At 42.3% G+C, this 27,000-nt stretch overlaps 1 protein-coding gene across 4 annotated transcripts in view; it reads left to right on the top strand.

Moving 5' to 3' along the window:
* Window positions 1-27,000, top strand: part of dntt (deoxynucleotidyltransferase, terminal) — an 82,998-nt gene that overhangs the window by 35,427 nt on the left and 20,571 nt on the right. For 3 of the 4 annotated variants that reach the window (XM_084375180.1, XM_084375179.1, XM_084375177.1), the window contains 3 exons: window positions 811-913; window positions 13,102-13,350; window positions 13,836-13,919. In XM_084375180.1, coding sequence (XP_084231306.1) covers window positions 811-913; window positions 13,102-13,350; window positions 13,836-13,919 — 436 coding nt within the window. The remainder of the gene's footprint in view (window positions 1-810; window positions 914-13,101; window positions 13,351-13,835; window positions 13,920-27,000) is intronic. The other variant, XM_084375178.1, reaches the window with a different exon arrangement.

The following is a 27,000-nucleotide window of genomic DNA, read 5'->3' as shown; positions in this document are numbered from 1 at the left end:
CACACCTCTGGTTTTTAGAAGCTCACAGCCACTCAGTATGATTGGGCCTGGCAAATTCACACAGGATTAAACTCACTTATTTTACATTCAGAATACGATTTTACTCTGACTCATCACATTTTCTGACATGGTTCGACGTCAATTTAACAGACTTATTTGAACAAAACAAACCTCAACCCTGAAACCATAAACCTGCTTTAACCAAGTCATACCTCCAATACGCTGTGTGTGAACGGGCTCCTGACACACGACAATCATCTCAAGCTGCATCTGATTAATAGCAGGAACGATTTGAAAACCGTGTCGTACTGTAACTGATGCAGCTGACTCCAGACAGAAGCTTTGATATACCCTTTGTGTACACCTCATGAACATGCACAGGGTCTCTGCTGATGCTGGGGTTCCTCCCCTGTATCTGCTCCTGCTTGATAATCGCTTGATAATCACTCACAGCACTGAAACACCCCTCTGCTGGCAGTTGTGCTGACTGAGAAAATGCATTGTGTAAGCGAGTCAGGCTCCATATGGGTCTGCTTTATGACACTGATCCAAGTAGAAAATGATGATTATCATAAAAGTTAAAGCTCTGACAGCTGAGGCAACAAAAAGGGAGCTTTATCACTTAACAACTTAGGACAAATTACTTGTTTAAGAAATGAAAATAGTCAGTGCCATTAGTACGGCCCGTGCTTTTAATAGCTCCGTCTGCCACCTTCCCTCTTCATCAGTGGAGAGCTGTGACTAAAAGATAATTCTTTTCATTATTTCCTTGACACTGTGTGGGTAACAGTGCTGTATCTTTGTCTCCAGGGGGAAGGAGTTTGGTCATGATGTAGACTTTATCGTGACCACACCTGAGCTGGGGAAGGAGAAGAATCTGCTGCCCAGCATTATTAACAGACTGACAAAGCAAGTGAGTATGTCGTTCCCTTTCTCTTTGCACCGAAGGGAAGCGATGGGAAAGTTGTGCAATTGTATAATTGGTAGGCAGCATTGGTTGTGATCACTTAATCGAATTGTACTTTGGAAAACAGAAATTAATTAGAGGCTAAGGTAAAATACAAAAGCTCAGTTTTCTGGCCAAAATAGATCACTGCAGAACGTCCTCGTGAAAACCTGAAAACCTTCTTCTGGTGTGGAGCATTGCATTATAATGAGTAGGAGTTCAGGACCCTGCTTTGCATTTAAAGCTAAATTATTAAAAACTTGTTTAGCGTTTCAACAAACTAAAAACTTTGAGGTCCAGTTGACCATCTGTGTTTCCATATGCATAATCAAACACTCTTTAATTAAAGCCAGCAAATGTCTCACAATTCTGCTTTGAGAAAAGTGAAAAAGAAGACATGGCAGAGTGTGTCACGAAGGTGGACACAATAACATGAGGCTAAAAAAATAACAGTGCCACAAACTACTACCTTGAGAAGTGCCATAGTAATATTTGAACCATAACGTAATATTTATTGCAGGGCTATGACAGCTGATTGCATTATAGGCTGTTTGTATCAGCTCTTTCTAAGCTCAAACTTAGCCTAGTTATGACAAAAGTGTTAAAGCGGAGATTTACACATGACTACATTAAAATGAGTTCTCATCCATGAGTAATGGATAATACAATATTTTGAGCCAAAGGTAGCATTCGACTACTATTACATTAAAATGAGTTTAATCACAGTAACGTCTTGTATAGAGCTCAGTTGTCGCTAAATATTTCCATCCACACGCTGCCAGTAAGCGCTGCATGGTTATCTTGACAAAGCTAACATTAGCTTGCTAATATGTGACCCATTTGGACTGACAAGTAAAATAGGTATCATGGATTTGGTTGTTATGTGTAATAATGATATGGGCTGTGAAGATTTTAGAGTACATTACACAAAATAAAAGCATATACTTCAATGTATAAAATGTTGTGTCAGTAACATTCAACCGAATGACAAGAAAAGCATTGATTACTGAGCATAATCAGATATTGCGTACTCATTCTATGTCACATATTTTTCGATGTAAATAATTCCGTTAATAAATTGTCCCATAGAACAGTTTTTAGTTTGAACATTGTGATGCTACAGTAACTTCCTGTTGTCAGTTTTGATTGCTTTTGATTGGACAGATATCTGCGTATAACTGCAAGGGACAAGATTTTGTTATCAGGATTGTTCTGGTTCCATTTGTAGTCCGTTTGTAGTCCAGGTAGTAATGACCGTTCACGTTTGATCTGCTATCTCGGAACCCATCGGTTATTTTCTGATGTGGATTTAACTTTTCAATTTTCTTTTTTAACAGTTATCTGCAGTCGTATGCGTTCAGGTGAAAATAAATCATGAGTCATCTCTTGCACAATAGAAGACAGCTGATGGGTTCTGAGATACTAAAGTCTTTATAAGCAAAAAAACATTTGTTTTGTGGTGAAACCAGATGTAATAAATCACCGGTTTGAAACTAGCTCATAGCTGCTAAGAGGTAGAACAGACTTACAGTAACACACAGAGTTAGTCATGAGTCTGTTCCAGGTGTTTGTTAATGTGATGACGGTAAATCACTGTCCTTTTCTTACACTGTTCACTGACTCAGAGGTACATTTTCTCATCTGACTAATAGGGGCTGTCTAACAATCTATATCGATCTTAATGGATTTTCCTTTGCATGGAGTGATACGCCTCGTACACACTCCCAGTGCACAGGAGATCGATTTACGTCTGGAAAAAGTGGCTGCGAGTTAAAATCTGTCAGAATATCCCAGTGATCGTTGTGCAATCAGACAATTTGACTATTTAGATATAAAGTCAATTGTGCATTCATTGTCACGGCAGAACACTGTTAGATTTTCGTGATACAATTATGGAGAATTTAGAAAACCTCTGAAGTCATAACTCTGACTGCAGTGCATTCAGAGTGTTTCGATAAAAAGGCTTCAAATCGAGTTGGTCACTTTTCCATCATTCAGAACGGTGTCCTTGGTAACTTACAGCAGCCTCTTTCATAAAAAGTTGGAGAGAAAGGTGGCTCTGCTGGTTTCGTCACTTTTGATGGAAAGAGATTGGGGAAAGGTGAGTGAATCAGGTAAAAAGAGAAATAGTGCAATTTAGTGGGTTACTTGAAGAACTTTTTGCTGGGCTTTCAAGGACCGTCGCCAGCCCTGGAGTCACCTTAATGGAAACTGAGTCCTTTAATGGACAATGGGCAAAAAAGAGATGTGGGTGAGAGGAGAGAAAAAGGGGAGGATGAATGAGGGAAACAGACAGAGAGAGACAGACAGAGCTGATTACAGCAGAGACAGTAGAAAGTGAGCATAGAGAGGAAATGTGTGAATGGGAGATAAAACAAAGAGAGCGACAATGTTAATGGCAGTTCATGTTTACATACACTTAATGGTTTAATTACTGGTGGTACTCGAATGACAAGTTATTCGCTGCTAATATCGCAGTAATGTGACAAATATCAATGCTCTCCAGAAGTGTCCAATTAAAACTCACTGCATGTAAACACAATTATCTAATTACATTAAAGTGAAGTCTTCATCACAATAATTGGGCAAACAGAAGTCCAGCGTGTTCATATTTCCACCCACTGCTTTTACCTGCAGCTTTACAAGATGATACGAGAATGGAAATTTCAATAACAGTACCTTTTGCGAAACGGGAGAAATCAGAGTTGGAGTAAAACGATTTGTTGTGTGCATAGATTCGGCCCCTCAGAGGGGGAAATTGCCAAATCAATTTAATGTCTGCGAGTTCAGTTACACAAACATTGATTGGATTTGCAGTGAGATCACTGCCAAAGCCTGAATCGTAAGTGAACTTTTTTTTGATAAAAATAGAAATGTTTGTTTTTCATCCATGAATAGTGACCTTGCCATTTGACTTTCTTGAAGATTAGTTGACTTTAAAGAAGCAGTTCCTAAACTTTTTCCTCCCACAAATGAGCTAGTTCACATTCATTTCTTTCAGTTTTTCTTTTTAACTATATATTTTTTTTAATTGACCCTCTTACCCACCCATCCCCAACCCCTAGTAGTGTTCGGGGTAATGCGTTACTTTTAAAACATGTTACAGCGATGTATCACTTTTAGCAGTAAAAAATGATAATAACGCTTTACTAAAAGGAAGTTCTTACATCAACTATGTCAAGAAACGCATTTTCACCCGACCTGATTGTCGTCACTGTCAAACACAACATTAATATGTACACCAATCAGCCAACATTAAAACCACTGACGGGTGACGTGAATAACATTGATCATCTCATCACAATGCGATGTTCTGCTGGGAAACCTTGGGTGAAACACTGTTGTGGACCAAGTACACCCACTCATCACAACAACACTACCTGATGGCAGTGACCCCCCATCAGGACAATGTGCTCTGACACACCACAAACACTGCTCAGGAACAGCTCGAGGAACACAATAAAAGGCCCAAGGTATTGACCAGCCCTCCAAATTCCCCAGATCCAAATCTGATCAAGCATCTGTAAGACGTGCTGGAGCAGGTCTGATCCATGGAGGCCCCACCCCCCAACATACAGGACCCAGAGGATCCGCTATAAAACGCCCTGGTGCCAGACACCACAGGACACCCTCAGAGGTCTCAAGTCCATGTCTTGACAGGTCAGAGCTGTTTTGGCTGCACAAGGGGAACCTTCACAATATTAGGCAGGTGGTCATAATGTTATGCCTGATCAGCGTATATCATATACAACATACTTAATATCTCTGGAAAGCTACATACATACTTCTGTTGTGCTGATGAGGACTGCGGTGCGATCTTGTCCTGTTCAGCGGCTTTGTAATCCATCCTTGATTTGCAGTGTCTTTCTGGAGACTTAAAATAAATCCATAATGATTTCTTTTTTGGCTTCTAATAAGCCTTCAGTCTCATTTCTCCACTAACTGGAATTCCTCGATCACATTTCATTGTCTCACCAGTTCCTGAAGCGGCTCTTTGCATTGAACGCCCACTAAAATCCTAGAGAAAATATGTGAGCTGTCAGGCGGACTGAATAAACTGCTAAATAGAAGTGTTCTGTCAGATTGACAACTGAAGAATGCTGACACACCTCCTGGGGACTTGAAATGCTAAAGGAGTCACTTCATGGCCTCTACAAACAGCAGGAGGGATTACAGAAACCAGCAGTTGTTGATGTTGGAGATGGCCTGAGGACCGAGACACCGTCAGTTTAAAACAAATAAACACATACGGAGGCAGAGTGTGTAGCGCTTTGTTTCTGCTTTCAATTACAGCAACAAAAAACAATGTTTTTAATGTAGATATGGCATGTTTACATATATTGTGTTGACAGTTAGAGCTTATCTTATATACCGTATAACTATACAACGAAAACAATTAGAGGTGTGTGCAGCAGGTCTTCTGTTGTCCACTGACGACACACCAGTCCCTCCAATGGGATTTTGTCTGCCTTCAGATCGTCGTATCTTAAAGGAGACCTATTGTGCTTTTTCAGTTTTTCCTTTCCTTCTGTGTTTTATAGGTTCCTGTACATGTAAAATATCGTAAAAGTTAAAAATATCAGAGTCCGCACCAACAGAAGCTCCTCTCTCCCACAGAAAACAAGGTTCCTGAAACACCTCGTCAGTAGTCCCGCTTTTAAATCCGTGACTTTAAGACATCACACTACGTCACCATTTACAAAATGTATGCCTTGCGGCTAGTTTGGCATCTAAGCATTGATTTAGCACAGCTGCTCTGTTGTTGTAAGCGTGTGAGTGCAGGGTAATGCATGTGTGAGCTGACCAATCAGAGCAGATCAGGGCCTTAAAGCGACAGGAGCTAAAACAGAGCGTTTCAGACAGCAGGGGGAATACAGTGCTGCAGCACTGGACAGTGTGGGAAAACTGATGTGCTTTTTGAGCACTAAAGCATGTAAACCTATTCTAGTAGTATCCCAAAATAAGATCATGAACCTGAAAATGAGCATAATACGCCATGTCCTTTAACATCATTCAGACGGTTGATTTCCTTTCCGCTGAATATGTTGATGCAACATGTTAGAGCAAAGTTGTGCTTCCAAAGGCCAATGCAAATACATTACGGTATATAGCCAACAGAAAATGTACAGCACATGACATTCCGTTACAAAAACGACTAAAAGGAGAAAGAGGATGTGGAAGGACCTCTCTTTGTCAACACAGTTTTCTCCCTCAGATAAATGCGTAGCTGGAGAGGGTCATGAGAGGAGACAAGTGTTTGATGAAGAGCAGGGCCGCGCTGTCTAGTCTAGCTGTCGGCTTCTTTTTGTCATCGCCGGGTTTAAAAATAAATCCCTCCTTCCCCTCTTCCATCCACACCTCCACATGCCTCCTCTCCTCCAGCGGTCTGTCCTGACGGTAATTACCTCCCACTTACTGTATGTTATCGCGCGGAGCTCTCACCACTTGCAGCCACTTACACTCACTATAGGTGGAGGGAACGGGGTGAAGGTGTGAGTGTGCGGGGATAAGGAGTTGGAACGGATGCGAGACAGTGATTTAGGCGGCTGGGTCAGGTGTTAAAACGGCTTTTCGGAGCCCGAGCATGGTCAGTTTGATACCACCGGAAGCCTTCTTCTCGCGGACGGCTGGATGGAGCGGGGATGCAGAGGGGAGCGGCCTGCAGGGACGAGGACACAAGAGACAATGATTAAGTGGAGGTAGCAGAGGTTGACTCTAAGTCGTGTAACCTTGTCATCTGCAATCAAGCCCCTGGGGGCCCACGTGTCTTCACTCAGGCCTAATATCACCGGCACCCCCCTCCCACCCCTTCAGCACCCCTCTTCAGCCTGCAGGGAGTTAAAAATACATCTATCTAGAAACGTCCTTGCAAAAACGGGTTCATCATTTTTTTTCCCTCCCCCCTCCTGCTGATATTCTGAAAGCATAACTTGGGGGCAGAGGCAAGGTCAGCCACCAGCTTCTGTGGCAGACTGATGAGATTCAGCTTGGCCCTGGTGGTAGCGACGGAGAGACGGAGAGGGCCATGTTTCATCCTCCATCCATCTATCATCTCCGGCTCTAAATACTGTATAAGTGCTGCTTCCTGAAGGCCGAGCTTTGTATGCATTGCCGCCGTCGTAATGCCATTCAGCTCAGGCTTTATTGTTCTGCATCTGGTCTGAGTCAATGTGGTTAGGGATCGGAGAGTTTTCCCTTCGGTTGAATAAGCGATTCAGGCAGAGCTGCCCATATACAGCTGAGGTTATTTTGCAGTCAAAGAGAGTTAGTCACATCGAGATCTAAATAAAATCTGAGCTGCAAAGGCTACTTTGAGTGACATTGAGAGGACACACATGCAGACACACGAACCGCAACACTTTAACTCCGGCAATCAGTCTCTTTCATTCCGTCGGAGCTGTGAATCAAAGTCAAAGCGCTGTTGAAACGGTCCTGGCTAACGCACGCTAATCTGCGACTTGAAGGCGAGGTTTGAAGTCTCTTTTCCGCGAGCGGGAGAGAATGTGAGATGAGATCAGAGCGCCTCGCAGCATTGTGCTCGTCCTCTGGATGCAGGTGGTCGCGACCACTCATCAAGAAAAGAGCCTGAGTAAATAGTCAAATCGAAAAAATACAAGCTTTTAGATCACTATTTCAAAAGTCGTCTTCTCTCTTCTTTTTTTTTATTCAGTGCTCCAGGGCGATGCTTTGGGGGAAAAGATTATCTTCCTGCTGTCCTCCTCTGTAATTCCCTCTGTAAACAGTTCTGCTGGAATAAGCTTACTCTCAGATGCTCGCTGACATTACCTGCTGCGTGGGAGATGATTACAGAGCGCTACTGGGCTAAACAGCCCCCGGCGATGCTGAGACGGGGAACTTCATGACATCCTGTTTTTATGGTGGATTTGTGAGTGTATGTGTGTCAGACCGAGAGAAAGCGGCGCCACTGCAGCGTGCGCGTGTGGGCAGGAAGGCCGCAAACCTCATCCAACGAAGGGCATCCATATCCAGGTACTTAATGGTCTGTGCGACTGTCATCATAACTCATTAATACTTCTCTCTGAAGGCATCAAAATGATTCAGGGCTGAAAGAAAATGCACTGCCAGGAGGGACCGAAATATCCGCCAGAAGAAGCAGTGACCTACATTCGCGGCCTCGTGTATGAGATGGGGTGCAGACCTTCTCCCGCAACTTGTCTCAAGTGTGTCTCGGGGGGATTTTAATTTGAGATTAGTCAGTGTTTAAGTGCTTTTATGCTGTCATTCTGGCCTCATTATCTAAGTGGGGACTGTCACTGCCTTTAGCTAAGCTATTACTGAACGTAAAGGGAACTTTAAGAATCCCTGCCTATTATAGGAAGGTGAATGGTTATCTGTAATTGCAGAGGGAGAGCATTTCAGGGGTTGCAGCAGAGGGCGACTCCAGAGTTTTTTGCCTGCATCGCACGACCACTGAAGATAATTAGAGGAGGGAAAGTGAGGAGGGTGCTGGCCATTTAGTTGAGATCTGCTCCCTGTGGGTCTCGCGTACCATGGCCTCCTCGGACTTCTCACACAGGCAGAGTTTGAACTTTAAGGTTGGGTGTTGACCCGCAAAACCAGACGGGAAACTAAATACAGATCTCGGCAATTAGAGTTTCTCCAGAAATGATTGCTGTCCACTTTAAAGATATTTAAACTGGAAAAACCGACCGGGTTGGTTATAACTGAGGGCACAGAGAGCAGGTGAAATCATGCAGAGTTGAGAGATGATTGCAATCATATCTTAATCATATTTTAATCGTGGACCAAGGGCCAAAAGAAAGCATGTGGTGTGTGGCCTTGTCAAGATGACAAATGGCACTAATTCTAGCGTCCATTTTCTAAATCTGATCTAAACTGTTTCTGTCTGTTTTTATGACTTAAGAACAGCTGATAAATGATTTTTGCCCGGATAATCTTAAATTCTTTGATATTTTTCCCCCACTTGGCTATCAGGGCTTCCGTAGTATCACAAGGTTGAATTTTCCTGTACAAAGTGTCAATCTGCCCGCTGTGCTCAGATAATGAACAATAAGTAATAATTAGGGATCCTACAGATTTTATTTCTTGCTGGAAACATCTGGCGGGCCAAATCAAACCTTGTTATTGTCATGTTCATTACAATCAAATTTCAAGTGTTGGCCTAAACAATATTGACTATAACTTCAGTCATGTGGGCTAAATATCATTCCTGATACGCTATGAAGTGCAAACAAAGACATACCTTTTGCTACTGTGTATCACAGTGCTGATGCACGGACCACAGCTTTATCCACGGGCGCCGCGGATAATCTGGAGATTATCAACAGATTCAGCAGTCATAAAAATTAACAGCCTGATCAACAGCGGATGGGTTGCTGATGGGTGAAATAATAGACTCTATCATTAATGAGGAAAATATGAAATGACCTGCAGCGACTCCCCAGCAGCAGAAACGATAACTGCACCTCTTAACGCAGTGCACAAGGCACAGCAGCTTATTTTGATCGATTATTTAAATCTCCCGACATGCCAACAAGATCCTTCATGATTAAATTTGACTTAATGTTCTGTGTTCTCCAAAAGATCAGTCGCACACACACACACACACACACACACACACACACACACACACACACGCATGCAGCAAGGGGCCAGAGGGGGCCCTGGTCTGCTGCGACGAAGGCACAGCCTCTGTACATGAGGCGCACCAGAAGTTGATTCTCTTTCCGTATGGAGAGTTTCCTCCGTCACAGTCACATAATTAGTTTACTTTATTATTATAGAGTAAGGCATAACAATACATTAACAAGTATTTCTGCTTCATTAGAAAAATCCCTACGTTTAGCAATCCCGCCTATGACTTGGTCACCTGCTCAGTGCATTCTGGGAAACGTCTGAACAGGTCGACAGTCGGGCAGGACTGTTTAGTTGCAGCTATTCGGGCTCTGCTGACATGGTGTTTAATGTTTGGTGATTAACCTCAGTCATTTGCTGGACAGGCAGAGTGGCTGCTCGCTGCACTGGCTTCCCCAATTATTGCTCTTTAAGGAGAGTGCAGCAGATTTATGGCCAGTGAGAGGAGAGTAGTATCCCAACAATTACGCCGGGCGCTAGAATTAAATTGACAATTTGTAATCTTAATCGCCTTAACACTCGTGCATCCAGAGAGAAGCATAATCAGCCAGGGCGAGGCCCCGAGGAAATCAATTCAAAGACTCTCTGGCTGGCTTCTTCCTCTCTCTCTCTCTCTTTTTCTGTCTTTATGTTATCTCCTCGTCCACCTATTTCTTAGTTTCTCTTACAGGTCGAACCCTTTATTCTCTAACTCTCTTGCACTCACTCCATTTCACTGCTTTCTACACTTGCGGCTTTGTTTCTCATCAGTGCCCCCCTCTCCTTCTCTCTCTTCAACACACTGACATCTTACTTGGCAGAGATTTCCATTATCTAAGGAGTGGAACCATTTACCAGGGAATGAGCTCCAGCCATCCAGTGTGGCTGACTGAAGGCTCGTCTCTCTATTGAATCTTACACTCAGCCGTCCCCCTTTTTTATTTCACCACTCCAGCCTCAAATGAGACCGATGACAAGTTTGAGCAGATGTTCACACAGTGGTCCATGTCCTGCTACTCGTATCCATGGCTACCTCTGTTCTCAGCTGTGACAGAAGTCACAGTTGTGCTTTTAAGCCTGATTTAACCAATCAAGTCGACGTTGCTGTTGATTTTTATTAATGAATTCATTCTACAAGTCGCAACATGGTTCACTACAATATCTCAAAGCTGGTTTCGGTTTTTAAGATATGAAAATACATGTAAAGTACAAATATATGCGATACAACTGCTGTAAGGAGTTTTTCCAAGAAAAAGGGAAAATTCTGAAACAAAGTGGTAATGATTTGACAGGAGTCAGCAGTTGGGTTCAACTGTGAGCCCCATTGATTATGTGGCGGTCCAACATGTTCTTACAGGCTCAGGGGATGAAGCTCTATATGTCGTCAATGTTTTTTTTTGTTTGCTTTTCAAACATTAATAGTACAAGTGATTAATGACTCTGCCATTTTACCCAGTGGGCTTAAAGCCGCCAATCTTTCTACAAAGTCAGCCAAAAATACTCAAATATGCTAAATGTATGCCTCGAGGTACACAATGAGACTTCAACTGATCGGTAATCCATACTCAATAAACAGTCACGTTTATTGTGCGGTTGAATGAAAGTTCTGTTAATTGGTGCTGTTGTGTTATACTGCCGTCTGTTTGCTTTTGAGACACGATTGATTGATATTAGATGTTACATTTCAGATAGAAAAATAGTTGCATGTTCATCTGGCCCACATACTGCGTGGAATGAAAGCACTTGGGCGGTCCGCTCCTGGCCTGGCATCGTGGCCAGCTGTCAGCCAAGTGCCATCACTCCACGCGGTATGTGGGCCGGGTGTGGGTGTAAATTTAGCTATCCGGGAATGAATTGTTCATTGTGATAAGAGATTGGCAAAACTTGATTTGGGTGCTAATGTTGGAAGCAAAATATTTTCATTTGGAGGATCGGATTTGGCTCATGAGCCAAACTTGCCAGCCAATGGTCAACAGCCGTGCTATTGTATCTGTTAGGCTGTACTTACAGTACCATACCTGCCAACACTCACAATTTTCATGGGAGTTCGTGGGGGTCTACCTGGCAATGATGGCTCCTCAACACACACACACACACACACACACACACACACACACACACACACACACACTACTGTAAAATTTAGATGTTGTCTCTTGTTTGCTGTTTTGTATGTTTTTTTTAATTATTTATTTTACTGTGAGCTGTTTCACATCATGTATTCTATTCATATTTTATGTATGGGTTATATGGGTGCAGGGGTGTTGAGGGTAGGTCATTCACCTAGTGTTAGCAGGTATGACTTAAGGACAGCGATGTTTGATCTTTACTAACGGCCATTCAACAAAGAAAAACCCCACAAATGTTTCACAGATGAGACCCATTCACACAACATCATCCCCAGAAAAATCCTCCCCTCCCCTCTCATTTCAGACTCTTGCTCACTATTATGAGATGTGTAAATATCCAGTGTTGTTCAAAGAAACATAACCTCGACTCAACCACTGTCAATACCTCCAGGCATGTTCAGTATGTTTGCTATTTATCTCCGAGATTACAAAGAATCTGTTTTTTCAAGAAAGTTGCAGTGCTCATTGTAGCCAATAACATTTTCTAAGAGTCACAGTCAGGTTTTATCAGAAGCACAGCACTGAATCTCTCTGTGTTGAGTTTTTAAAGCTACTTTTGACAGATCCTGAACCAGAGCTGATCTGTGATGGAGCTGCTGCTTTAAATTACACCATTTGGCTTCTGATGACCCCAAAGTCATTACAAAGTTTCAAATAAGGGTCCGTTTTTTTAGTGGCTGTACTCTCACCCTGCCTGTCAAATAACAGATAAAGTGACTTTGGTGTACTTAAAGACTCAATTCTGGGTCAGACAGTGGGAGCCAGACTGTCAATATTCAGCCAATTCTTCCAGTAAAACCTTTTACTTAAATATATTAATGAAAATTACGTCATTTGGACAAGTACAACTTTAAAAGATGAAATGGTTCGTGCCACATAATCATGCAGGCTTTTGATAACTCATCTTAATGAGCGCAAAGCTGAGGAGGCATGACTCAGGTCTCCTCAGTGCTTCTGACCACATCACTTCAAACATGGCATCCTTGCTTTGGTGATGAATAGTTATTAGAAATATTTAGGTCTGAACACCTCGCTGACAGATTATACTCCAGTACTTTTAACCTTCTGCGGGCCAGTGTGCAGGCTCTGATCCTCAGATAGGGCTCTTTTTGGCTGCTCTGAAGTCTGGGCTGCAGATGAAAGGTGACCGGCTTTTTGCTGAGAGGGCTCCTGGGTGCTCGCTTGAGAGAGATGGATGGCTGTCCTCCTTGAAGTCTCTTGCCAAGACCCATGCAGATAATTTCAGTTGCATGACTTAATTTAATGATACTATTAAAGCTATATGTGTTATAAAAATGATGTTACTAAAGGTTGTAGAGAATATTTTATAGACTGGCGCACAGCGAAAAGGTCTTTAAAGCCCAGTAAACACAGATTGTTAATTTCTACCAAAATCCATGATAAAATACTGCATTTTTCTCTCTCCACCAGCGCATTCTGCTGTACTGTGACTACCAGGCCTCCACCTTCGATGTGTCAAAGCTTCCCACTCACAGGTTTGAGGCCATGGACCACTTTGCCAAGTGCTTCCTGATCTTGCGGCTGGAGGGCAGCCAAGTGGAAGGAGGTCTCCACGTGGCCGAGGGGGACAGCAGGGGCTGGAGGGCGGTGCGCGTGGACCTGGTGGCGCCACCCATGGATCGCTACGCCTTTGCTCTCCTGGGCTGGTCCGGCTCCAGGGTATGAAGGATTATACAGAGTGTGTGACAGTGAGGAGTAGCTGCAGGTCGAATCCGTGGGTAAAAAAAGGAAAATATAGTCGTTACTGTACTTCATGATGAATCATTTCTGTGTGTGCTGACACCGTGTGATAAAATGTTGCTTGGACTCAAGAACAACATCAAGGTCAAGGTCCAGGAGGTCTTTATTTTGCCAAAAAGGTGTTGAATTAATTTCTTAAATCTAGTTCTCAGGAGACTTTCTTTTTAGACAACTAAAACAACTTCAAGGAAACTTGAAGGACATCAGAATTAACAGGAGTCACACGCAAGTGTATTATATTATATGAAAATAACAATAATGTCTGACATAGGATCCCTTCTTCCTTAGAAAGCTCTTCAGGAAGCATAAAGGCATTCATGTATCACTGTTTCCTTTCAATGCCATAAAAACAGACAAGTAAAACAGATATTTGGTTTCAGACAATTGATTCTTTTCCCCCGCAGCAGTTTGAGAGAGACCTGAGGAGGTTCGCTCGAATGGAGCGGAAGATGCTTTTGGACAACCACGCCCTGTACGACAAAACCAAGGTACTTAGTGCAGAAGATACATGACAGGACTGATTTCTCAGCCAAGCATGTGGCTTAAACAACAGTCACAATATTCAATGCCAAAATGGGTCAAACTCATTGATCCAGAGTAAAAGATACCTCAACATATATAATGAAATGTGGCTCAGACATTTAAAATTATGACATAATTATAATGTTTATACATTTACCAAATTTCTATATCATATTTTAAAAGTTATTACCGCACATTTATGATTGTAAAATGATATCAGCTAAACAAGATATCAGTCGGGTTTTATTGAGTATAACTTCATACCAGAACATACTGTGGCTACCACTTCAGCAAAAACATGATAATCTGCATGAAATTGCCAAATGTTTAATTTATTCACCCGTAATGAGACAGCCAGAATTTTTTGGTGAGTTACTGCAGATTGCATTTTTTCTCATAAACTCTAATTTGCTGCTTCGTTTGGCTTGAGAAGCTTCCTTTCTGTGTGTGTTCACTACGGAGACATTTCAATTTGTGGGGGTGGGGTTTTCTTTTTTGTTGCACCTTACTTTTGAATATAGTCACCTGTGTATTTTGTGTTGTTTATATCGTTATATATTTCTGTATACATAAGTCTTTCTTAACATATCTTAAAGTGGTGGGCTGGATAATCCAAATATTTTGCTGTAAAGGTATTTTTGGCTCTTGGAGCACCAAAGCCAAGTGCTATCTACTGTAGTTCCAGTATATTAAAGAGGAGGCAGACATCTTTACAGCCAATATCTCCCAATCACAGCAACTCACATCAAAAGAATCTAGATGGATGAATAGCTCTAGAGGTAAGAGGTAAAATATGCGTTTTTTGTTTTCAGGGTGAACCGTCCCTTTAAGGTCCAAGCTTGTCTGCATTTCATTTTGTTGTTGCTATTTTTAATTCAGCGAGCTAGGTAGCTAATAATTCTGGGAGAAAAAGACTAAAGACTTGCAGCAAACCAACCACCTCCTCATGAACGTTCGTGCAAACATAACTTCTAGTTAATATGACTTTAAAAGTTCAGTTTGAGTATTTTCCTCACTGTGTGGGCCTGTTGCTCAGCGAGAGTCATTTATGAAGAGGGGAAGGTTAACTGATACTGTACTAAGAAGACAAACTTGATTTTCAAATCTCACTTGTTGCTAATATTTATCCACTGTAAATTGTTCAAACACATTCAAAAATGAGCTGACTAGCTAATGGCAGCTACAGTCAGCATGATGATGATATGCTGCCCCCCATCTGTCCAGAATAAGAGTTTAGCAGGTGGCCAATTCATACAAATTGCTTCTTTAAACCGGCCTATTCTGAGAGAGGATGAAAGCAAAAATGTTTTCTTAAGTTACAACCAGTGGAAACTTTAAAACTAGGTCCATCAGCAGTGAGTGCAAAGGCCATCTCAAGTGTTTTCCACAGAGTTTAAACTGTCAGGTGGGATTTGCTGCATCATCTCCCTCTGAGTGTGTGCGTGTGAATCTGGGGAGTGAATTATTTTCAAAGCTTAGATCCGCATAGGTTTTTTGGAAAGATCAGGGCCGACGTGTTCGAATACCAGAGCATGAGAAAAACGTCGACAGATCTGAAATTATTTGGTGCAATATGTGTTTCCACTCTGAGCGAGCAGAAAGGTGATACTGAAGCGAGAACAACATTTTTAATTATAGCACAGTGCTTAGTGGGAAGTGGGCAGGGTTGCAGGTTGGATGCGCTGCAGTGCTCCATCACACACACTCACAAACAGATGCCTCGTACGGTATATGAGTACATGAGAGCAAGTTGAGCAGACAAAACACAGCTTCATTTTTTAAATATATGAAAACGCAGGCTTGTTAATGTAAACATAATTACATTTGGGAGTTCATGGTTCATTTACACATTCCCAAATTAAATAAACAGAATCTTACCTTATAGAGTGGCCAACGGCTAACAGGAAAGGAGAGGAAATCTATTTAGACATGCAATTAGCACTTAACTCTTTGTCTTCCCACATAGCAAGAGTTAATCAGATTTTATGAAGGAGCATCTTTCCTTTGTTGCAATCATGACTTTAATTGGCTTCAGAGGGATAAAGCAGTGGGGATGTGTGTTTTCATCCAGGAGTTCAAAGTGTTATGCAGAGGAGGTAATGATCCAATGTTAAGACAGGCTGTCGTAACTCATGACAAAGTCGAACCACCGGTTGTGGCACATGAGACATTTTCAGCCATGCAGAGAAGTCATTTTCCACATGTGACAATCAGCTTTGACAACAGGTGTGAAGAGCTCGCAGGCAGCGGTGACAGGTGGCAGCGATTTTTACATTTTCCACGCAGAGAGCAACAACTCAGGGAGTATGATTGTCAGGTAATGAATTTGAATATTTCTAATTAATAGATCTAGCTGAGAGTCAAGAACAGACAAGTAGGCACGTTTGTGTGAAAGGTGTTGATCAATGAAGCCACTATTTTATTTAAGCTTTTGTATTCCACACTAATAAGAGCGCTCATTGCCAATCATTTTGATTGTCAATTAATCATTAAAAAGTAAAAACTAATAGTAGTAGTTCTAGTACTAGTTAAACTAATACTTTCAACAGTGTGAGGAAACAAAGGTTGATGTTACGTCAATGACGTCTATGTATTGTGCTGCGATATCTACTGAAGTTAGCATGCTAACCAGCTAGCCCTTGCATTTCCTGTCTTGTAATACCATTTTATACCGCCAGAGGCAATAGTCTGATAGCCCCTGTAGCTTCAGATGAATGATGACAGTGGCGAGTTGGCTACTTAGTCTAGCATGTAAATAATATAGATGGAAGGATATATTATTACACCTACTTTCCTTACTAAACACAAATTTACAATCCTGCACTATCTGAATTCAAGCTCCTCTCTTTTACTGAAGACGAGCTCAATTCCCTTGAGCAAGCCTGGTCAGAGCTGTAAATCGCCTCTGTACTCCTCAAACTGGCATCCGAAGGACTTGAAGACTGTGTTCTTGGAGGCGACTGAGCCCAGTTGAGCTAAGCCCCGTTGCCTGCAGTGACTCCTATGCGATCTGAGGTCGCAGTCCAGGCAAACTTGAGTCAGCTAATCAGGCCACTAGCTTCACAGCTAACTGAGCTAATTAGCTAACAGCAGATAGCTACTGACAAAGAGTAGAGTGAGTAGTCCCTATGTGTTTGGAACTACCTTTTGTGTTCTTGCCATATCTTATAAATTAAATCGAATTCATTTATTAAGCAAAGACTCGTTCCTGCTCCTCAAATGAATGTGAAGCATTTCCCTTTTCATCATTATATATTTAAATGTCTTTTGGACCGTTTTGGTCCATTGGTTAGATAGAGTAAGCATTTAGAAGACATCACCTCGCACGCTCACACAAATCTGGCATATTTTTTTTTGACTTAATGATTAATCAATATCTTCAGCCATGCAGAGAAGTCATTTTCCCCGTGTGACAATCAGTTTTGACAGCAGGCGTGATGAGCACGGAGGCAGGGGTAACAGGTGGAAGCCTTTTTTTTTCTCCTTTTTTACATTTTCCACTCAGAGAGCAACAAGTGGAGGAGTTTCAACATCGTGTGACAAAAATTGGATTTTGCTAACGGAAACCTGACAAACACAAGTTTGTTTGAAATGTGTTGATCAATGAAGCCACTTGCAGTGTTTGTATAAATCCTAGTCATTTGTAAGTCGTACATCAGCCGAAATTGCACAACCTCAGCTCTCTTTTATCTGCACGACTCTCTGATATACAGCTTTCAGACAGTGAGATACACTCCTGCAAGCACAAGTGTGTGAGTGTAAACTTAAAGAAGATTGACAGGACTCTTCAGCTGAAGGACTCAATTATTCAGCAGGGAAAAGTTTATAGTACTGACAAGACGACAACGAAAATTCCAGGCAACCATCCATCTTTGTGACAGGCATCTCCGAAGCTTGTGTTTATCCTATCCTCGCGACTATTCATTGCATCCTGTAAAGGAGCCCCAGCTCATTTCCAATGCATAAGGCAGAGTGTTTGAGCAGAGCGGAGCGGGACAAGGGTGTACGGCGTATCAGTGCACGGATCGACAGGGGAGACACCCTGTCACCGCGATGTCCCATCAGCTGCTCCCCGGGGACAGAGGTCAGAGTCAGCGGGATCACTGGGTGGCAGCTTCCTGACAGATATTATACACAACCAGCCAACTCAGATGGTGTTTATTCAAATGCAAGGGCAGAACCAGGCTTGCTGACAGTGCAGCCATCCGTGCACTGGAGTGGACAGGGGGAAATCACACACAAAGACCCACACACATACACACACAAGCATCCTCATCGAAAACCTTTGCATGTGTTTGCAAGAGTTTGATGAGGCAAGAAGGTGCATCAAGCACTTTGAGGAAAAGTCGATTCTATAAAGTGAGAAGGTTGAGGAAATGAGACTACAACAGGAGATTTACAGCAGACTACTATCAGCCCTGTCGGAGATTTAAAAGTGCAGCGAGAGGCCAAACTATTTATGCGCGCACACTCGCTCACTTAAGCAGCGCCATCACTTCCCAAGCTAGTTTCAAGGTCAGCAGAAAGCTTAACGGGGTTCACTCAGACAGAGTCGCACAACAGCGTGACCCGTTTTTCACTCTCCGCTCCACATCACAGCCGTAATTAATGTAATGAAGATCAATTAACTGTCCTGGCGTCAGTCCTGTCGGCGCCTGCACACGACGCTGACTGTTCCCTCTGTTCGCTCTCGATGTTCGCCGTGGGCAGGAGAGGAGGACCGTCCCCCCTTTTTGCCCGCACTCATCTGCGTTAATTGGTTCGACGTATGGCTGAGGACGGTGCGATAATAGCGCTTTCATCTTTTCCGCGTCCCTTGTAATTGACCAGTGTTTTTGGAGAGATTTGCCGCTGCTCGCGTGACTTGTGTCAGAGAAACAGGGGGAGTGATGAGGACTGATGTCTGATTAAAGGGGAGACAACCCAACTAAGGACCAAAGGCGGTCATTTGGAGGACTTTAATCTTGTGGGCTTCAGAGAGGCTCTCGACGGATACAAGCTGATCTCCGTCTTATTATAAAATACTTAAAAAAAGATTAGAGGGTTATACTCAAGCTAATGATCTCCTCCCAATTAAGAAGAGGCTCAGGGGGATCCTCGAATCGTCGTGGGAGGGGACTTGTCAACTGTCACACAGGGACACAGTGACTCATGCACAGCAAACATGTTTCCAGTTTGAAGCATTTACTGTCATTCAGGTGAAAATGATGTCATTTGAACATAGGTGGCACCGAGGGAACAGCAGTGAAATGGCTGAAAGTGCAGGTTGTGGTCCATAGTGGGAGCATTATCCAAACCAATTACGGGGAATGACCCCGCAACGCAAGGTTTTACGGGTATCAGGAGATGGGTGTTGACAGCTGGAGTTCCTCGTGCTCATAAAGCCTCGCATAACAAAATGAACAGACCATAACCTGTGTTGGAATATGGGCTCCTTGAAGGAAAACACAGCTATATTGACATGCTAAGCTACGTCTGTTTCGCCTCCACAATTTTCCCTTCTGATTTCTGCCTGCTGCTAAATCCTCCAAACTGGCAGGATGACAGATTACCAAAACTGTAGCCCCCTGTTTTACCAGGCAGTCCAAGGAAAAAAGGAGCCCCAAGAAGGAAGTAAATCACCAGCTGAAGGTCCATTTTGCGTTTTCACTTTATCGGAAGAACCATTAAGATGAGGCCATTTGTCAGATGGGCAGTTTTCACACACAACGACAACAACAGAATCGTAGTATTGTTCTTTGTAGTTAACTGTTATTCAGTTGTCACATACGGAAGTGGACAGAGATTGAAAACCCCAGATTGCCAGTCTGTGAAGGAGCAATTATCAAGTGTGTGATGCATGTTTTTTCTATTTCTGCTTTAATATTTGAATGAGCATTAACAGAAATGTTCCAGTCAGTGTTAAAATAATTGGTTGATTAATTGTTGTTGATTTACCAAAAATGAATCTTGAGCAGTTTTGTTCTTTATATTTGAATTTGAGGTAATTCATTAAGGAAAAGGGCCAAAAGTTCTCCGGTTACAGCTTCTGAGATGTGAAGGTTTAGGATTGTTGTTGCTGAAAGAGACCTTTAACTGCTGCTTACTACAAGTAAGCTCTGCTGGGAGCACTGCCCGTGGGCAATGGAAATGAGCTTATAGCAGCCTCTGAGGACATCATGATAGAGGTTAAAAAACCGAAGAGGGCGTTGATGGAGGAAGCTAAGGAGAGAAAAAGGGACAGTGACCAAGTAAGAGGCAAGACACAAGAGTTTCAGACGGGCTTTTGGTTGTTGGCGACATCTTCGCTAAATAAAAGGCTGCACGTCAGACGCAAAGCTGTCAAAGGTTATGTTAGCAAACGTGTTGCTAGTTTAATGATCATAAGTAACGTCTGCCGATTTCAAGGTTTAGCTGGTAATGTTAGCATGTAATAGCCAGGTGTTGCACTTCTCCGGGTCATGTTACCGTTAGCTTGGTGTGCAACTCTTCTGAATTGTATGCAACACTTTTGCAAACAAAAGCCTGAGCCTGCATGTTTACTTCAAGACAGATGTGTGAAGAAGAAGTGTTTTGCTTGTAGTTAGCACGTAGCGTTACATTACAGCTGACAAATTGTTACAGAAACCAGGGATTTGTATTTACGACAGTTGTGTTGCGTTGACCCCTTGTTGAATTGACACTCAAAACAAATAGGGGGCAGCACTTCGCTATGGCTAACTGCTGCTAACTGTAACAACAGTTAGCTAGTTAGCTCAGTTAGCCCCGCAGCTAGCAGTCCGGACTGGGAGTTTGGTACACCAGAGAAGTGTTGTACTTCTAGTGTTTTACTCCCGTAGCACATGGCCTTTAGCTCGAGATGCGTCAGAGCTAGCTGGATAGCATGCTAAATTTACTTTACAACATATAACGTTAGAGCTGTTCTTCACATTCTGTAGATAATTTTTTTAGTTGATTTTTGTTGGATTCAAACAAAATTCTTACATGCTGCAACTATAAGTTGTTGAACTTGTAAGCAAACGGTTGCTTATACACACATCCAACAGCATAATGAGTCATCTGCAGTCGTGTTTCTCTTTTAGCTCTCTTTATTTGGCTCTACCAACTCCTGCGAGAATTGTTTGATCCTTTAGCTGCTAATTGCTCCCATAATGTTCACCAGCTAGTCCTGAACTGCACCTGCCTGCTGTTTGTTGCTGAGCAGGTAGTGTACAGCTGCCTGCTGTGGCTGGGAATGACGCTGTGTGAAATACACATTCGGGTGATAATTCATTATGTGTTCACCATTATGAGTTACCCCATAAGGCACAATACCAGAGTCTGGAACTGAAGCAGCTAAATATATTTCAGGCATCGTTCATCTTATTATTCACACCTGTGCTTTTATTTTCCTACTGTGATGAGTCGAAATCTCTCAAGTGAAAATGACCTTCACCTTCATCGTTTCTGGGTCATAAGAACGCACCAACTCTGAGGAGACTTTTTGCGGCTCAGGATCCAGATTCAGATCGTGGTTTTCCTGGAAAGGTTCCTGCTGCGGGAATTTGCTATAAGCCACTCAGTCCGATGGGTTCAGCTGTAATTGGTCACTGCGAAACGAAATGTCCCAAATACCAAATTGCAACCAGGACATCTTTTGCACCCTGATGTGATCGATATGACTGCACCTCCATGTGTCAGGTTTGGGTTGGGACACCCTGCTAGCAATAACTGACATCCAGGCGTCCTCTGTAAATACTCTGCTGACTTGTAGTGCCACAGGCGCTTACAACCAGCATCAGCACCAGCCACCGCAGTTGAATTTTAACTGAAGTGCAGGTCTGAGGGAGGGGTGTCGGCCGGGGGATAGGTGGGTCTCTCTATGTGTCTGCCTGTCTGTGTGTGTGTGCCCTTTGCTGTAAGTCTGAAGGTTTGTGATAATTAATATGTGTAGTGGGCTTGATGAATGAGGACAGGTGGAGGATTTCATCATGCCTAGACAGACTGACTCCCTCCCCGGGCAGGAGGGATCCATGACCTGCCCAACACCTCGAAAAAAACTCACCCCTCTATGTGTGGCAGGATCTACCCTTGAAACTCTGTGTGTGTGTGTGTGTGTGTGTGTGTGTGTGTGTGTGTGTGTGTGTGTGTGTGTGTGTGTGTGTGTGTGTGTGTGTGTGTGTATGTGTGTGCGCGTGTGTGTGTGTGTGAATACTCACTGGTGTGGTGCGGCTCAGGTGATCCCAAACCAATGTACACCTGGTAAAAATGTGTTCATGTAAATGCAATTCCTTGTCGTTTGTCCTGCCTACTTATGCATACTTTCACATACACCGTGCGTAAAGTGCGCTCTATGCTGTGAGTGTGTGCGTGTGTGTGTGTGAGTGTATCAGTATGTGTCTTTCTCAGAGGGTAATTACTCTATGTCATCTGTAGGAGTGTGATTAATGAGCTTCTGGTCAAAAGGCTGTGAGCATAGATGTCCTGGCTTCGGCCCTGAAGCACAGTTACTGATATAAGAGGACCATTCATATTCTCTCTATACCTGACACCCCTGTGGCGCTACACCACACTCTAATGTGCTGCTCAAGTAACTTAGTGTTATCCAAACTACAGCATTTTCCCAGTTTAATTTAAGTTATGAACAATAATAATCTCTCAATGCTGGGTGATAAAATCTACTGTAGACTTCAATACAAATGCAATTTTTTTTTCCCCCCTTTTTTTCCTCTCCATTGTTTTATTGCACTTAAAGGTGCACTATATAGTTTTGGCGAAGGAATTTAAAAAGAAACAGGTGCCCAGTAAAAAGCTGGAATTGACCAGTCTTAAAACTTCAGAATAGAAACAGAAGGTCAGTCGTGGGTTAACAGTATTACAAATCACTCTTTAAACCGATAGTCTAACCACTGAGAAGACTGCAGAGGCACCGTTGTGTTTCAATAATGATCTCAGATCTCTCGATCTTCTCCTCTGTCATGCACGACTGTGGGGACATCACAGTTTTAACGGAAGTTTGAATCATTTAATTCTCCTTCTTTTAAGGTCGAACGTACTTAAAATGTAGATAATGTATTTGGTGTCTGAATTATACTGCTTTTATTATATGATAAAATAGTGATTATTGAAGGAAAAAGAAAAAAACAACAACATAAATTTAACTCAATTCCACACTCATGAACGGTGGTGTACATAAATCAGCGCCTGTATTTATCAAACTCGGAAGAATTGCTTTAAAAAGTCAACTTACAACACAACAAAAAATATCTAAGCTGATATTGAGCAGTAACAGAAATGTATCAAAGGACAGACTCCTACATGTACTGACAACAAAGCGTAGCAACAAAAGTTAAGAGCAGCTCTGATTGATCGAGATGAATACTCCGGGCAGGAAGAGCTAATCAGATACAAAGATTGATCCTAGACCCACCTATTCTTTAACAAAAAAAAAACATTATTCATATTAGACAAATAATGGGCTAAAGCTATTCATATTGCTTGATCTAACATGCATTCATCATAACCTGTGATATCTTTATACCGTCACTCCAAAGCAGACGGTGCATGCAGACACAGAAACAGACTGCACTAATGCAAGTAAAATACATCGCTGGAGGACTCCTACATTTAAAATAGGCCATATGAAATTTATTGGCACTTTTATTTTGAAGTAAAAGAGAAGATAAATTCAGGCCGGGACCAAACAGATTAAATACCAAATTTATTTGAATGTGTAATATTTAATTTAATATTGTTCACATCAACTAACCTCAAAATGTTAATAAAAACTGTAATGAAAATTATTGTATAAACCCACAAAGTTTGTGTATGTATGAAAAATGTTTAATTTTTACAACAAAATGAAAGCCATCAGAAAAATGCTAAGCACGCTGTAATCACATAAACACTCTTCACATGAAAACAAGCTAAGTTCAAACACATTTCTTTGGTTTCAGACTCCTGCGGGCTTTTTCTTTTATGTGTATAAATGGGCCAATCTGTCAGAGCTTTAAATTTTATGCACAAACAGCATCATGAAGGTCCACAGGAGATTCCTCTTTAAATTTTTAAAAAACCTATAACTAAATGAACATCGTTCTACAGATTGCTCCCCCAATTTTCCTTGACAAGGATACCATGTCTAATTTAATGTGATCACAAAGTGAAGACGGTTCTCTCGGCTCCACCGCTACTTCCTCTCTACGTCCGTCCGCCGGGGTAACAGCTGAATTTAATACGAAGCTCACTGTCAAATTACGATATCTTGGATGTAGAGTGCTCACAGCTCTTTTTCGACCCCCCACCCTCCTCCACCCTCTGAGCAGTGGATGAGTGGACAATAACAGGGCAATTGCACTGGGCTTTGGGGAGCGGCGGTTTTCCGAATGCTCCCCCGGCCGGCTGCCTGGTGCTCACACAGGCTGTGTTTGCAGTGCCGCCTGGAAGGAGGCCCCTCTCAGCGAGCAGAGGAAGGGGGGAAGGAGGTTTAATTTAGCGGATGGTGGCACAGGGACCCTCAGGGCGTCACTGTAAGACACGCGCATACCTGAGCGTACGTTGTGACAGACAAGTGAGCCGAGGAGGGGTGGGGTCTCTGTCCTCTAAACATCCCGGCGGCAGGCTGGGAGAGCTGGGAAATTTGCTGTTTCTAAATGGGGCGATGGGTGGAGCGGGTGGGGGAGGCTGTTCACTTACCACTCACATTTGCAAACGTTTCCTCTCGACCTTGGTGGCACGTCTGTTCTTATGAATTTTAATTAACAGAGGTAGATGAATAGACCTGGTGTGGCTGCTTGAAAGAGCAGGGATACATTGTGATGGTTTTTCTTTTTCAAGGTCACAAGTTGATCCACTTTTTTCAGCGCTCAGTGCGGCTATTAGCTTTCAATGAATGCCAGCTGTTTTTGTATTGGTTGAATAGTGAAAGGATCTGTCTATTACCAATATGAAGAAGAGCTTCACGATATGGGAAAGACAGGGTTCTGAAGGAAATGCACTTCAACTCATGCAAACTCCCAGATATGTACACAGATGGCCTACCCTAACCCTAAACCACACACTCACACTCATTTAAACACTTTATCTAGGAGTGTGCATGGTTTTGCATTTAGATACATGTGCTTTAATATGATTCAGGGCCGATACATTTTCAATAGAGGGCGATTCAATACGACGGTCTTTTAATAAGTATATCTGATATACTTCATGAAAGACCAGGGAACCCCAAGTATTTCTGTTCCCTACTTTATGGCATGGGGAAAAAATGGAAGATAAATGTAATTTTTAACCCCCCTGAGGGCAGCAATGAGAATAAAGCCTGGTTGCACTGTCACTGATGTCCACATTAGTATTGTCTTCTACTCTCCAGTTGTTGCCAATCATGAGTATGATTATGACTTTTGCAATAGACAAAAAGATATACTTGCTGTAGACATCGTCAAGCTGTAGCAAGAGAAAGTGCCTGATATCTGAGTCTTTATCTGAGCCCTTATTAACCTTTAGCTCAGCTTCAATCCAGCTTAGAAAATAGACTACATAAAACAAATTGCTGTTCTCTGCCCACATTTTAAGCAACCAATAGCGATAAAATAAGACATGCACCCATGTCTGCTTTGTCTTGTGGTAATATCCATATAAATTATAACTAAGGACGGCTGAGTGTTGGTAAAGAAGTGCAAGCCAGAGGGAGAATTTATTTTTTCCTTTGTCTTACATGGGTACAAACAATATGTAGCATTTCATTAGGCACACTAAGTGGATTACAAGTTGAAGTGTCGTCACTGTTTATTATTGTTACGGAAGTGGAGTATTCCAGGAACATTACACTGGTAATTGCTACACTGGGTGTTTCTATTTTCAGGAGCAGAAATTGATTTCAAGTTTTTTTTCTTTCTTTCTTTCTTTCTTTCTTTCTTTCTTTCCTTCCTCTTGGCCTCCTCCTGTTTGGCGATGGTCTACTTTATCAGCTACATGTGGTTTGTTTTTCTCTCCGTATTGGATTGTGCTCGCTTTTGCTTTTAACCCTTATTTAGCTACATAAAGGGGTGAAGAACGTAGAGGAGCTGCAGTATGGATTATAAAGGTGAGACAATGCTGGTGAGACATAAAGAGCATGTGTCAGGCGCAGCAGTCTCAAGTTCATTTACACCTTTTTACAAAGTCTATAAAAGGTATAAAGGTTTAAGGTGTAAATGCTCACAGAAAACCTTGTGAATGGAATATACTAAGGCTTCAGCTGTGATCAGTGTGTTGACGAGGGGCCTTGTCATGACAATTGTTAAAGGTGCAATATGTAAGAATCTGCCACCTGTCAAATTCATACTCAAAACAAATGGGGGCAACGTATCACCAGGGTAACTGCTAAACCTCTGTGGACTGTGGCTGCCATTCGCTAGTTAGCACAGTTAGCCCTGCAGCTTGCGGTTCAGACTGGGAGCTCGGGGACCAGGGGAGTGTAAGTGTTTACACTGCTGTGGACAAGTTAGCTTATAACTTTCGTAGATATTTCTGCAACACAGTCATAGACATCATGATGTCAACTCTGCTATTTCTTCACATTCTGTTGATAGTTTTGGTTAATTTTTGATTGTTTTCAACTTAAATTCTTAAATGCATTCTTTTAAAAACTAATTATACAAGATGAAGCAGCAGTATTAACAGAACGCATTGGTTTATTCAATCAGAATTAAGCTTGTTATTGTCACTTTAATGGACAGGGATTAACGTCCACGTCAGCATGTCCATTCCCAAGCACTCGTTGCTCTAAAGTTGTGATCTGATGAGGGCTAAACACAACAAGCTAACACTAATTAGCTGTGCATTATAACAAGACTGACTGACAGTTTGCAGCAGTGCTTTGCCCAGAGGCTTTACTTCAGAACAGCTTTGAGCTAAATGCTCATGTTAGCATGCACGTAGATGATTTTAAGGAATGCTAATAAGGATCACCATCTTCGTTTAGCGTGTTGGCAAGCTAATATTTGCTAATTAGCACCAAACACAATGTAGAGACTGATGGGAATGTAATTAGTTTTGCAGATAGTTGATCATACAAAGAAAGTATTGGGCATATTAAAAATGGAAGCTGAT

This window comes from Pagrus pagrus (assembly GCF_965226575.1).
Source record: "Pagrus pagrus genome assembly, chromosome: 15".
Classification (NCBI taxonomy): domain Eukaryota; kingdom Metazoa; phylum Chordata; class Actinopteri; order Spariformes; family Sparidae; genus Pagrus; species Pagrus pagrus.
This window is presented reverse-complemented; position numbering and strand designations above follow the sequence as displayed.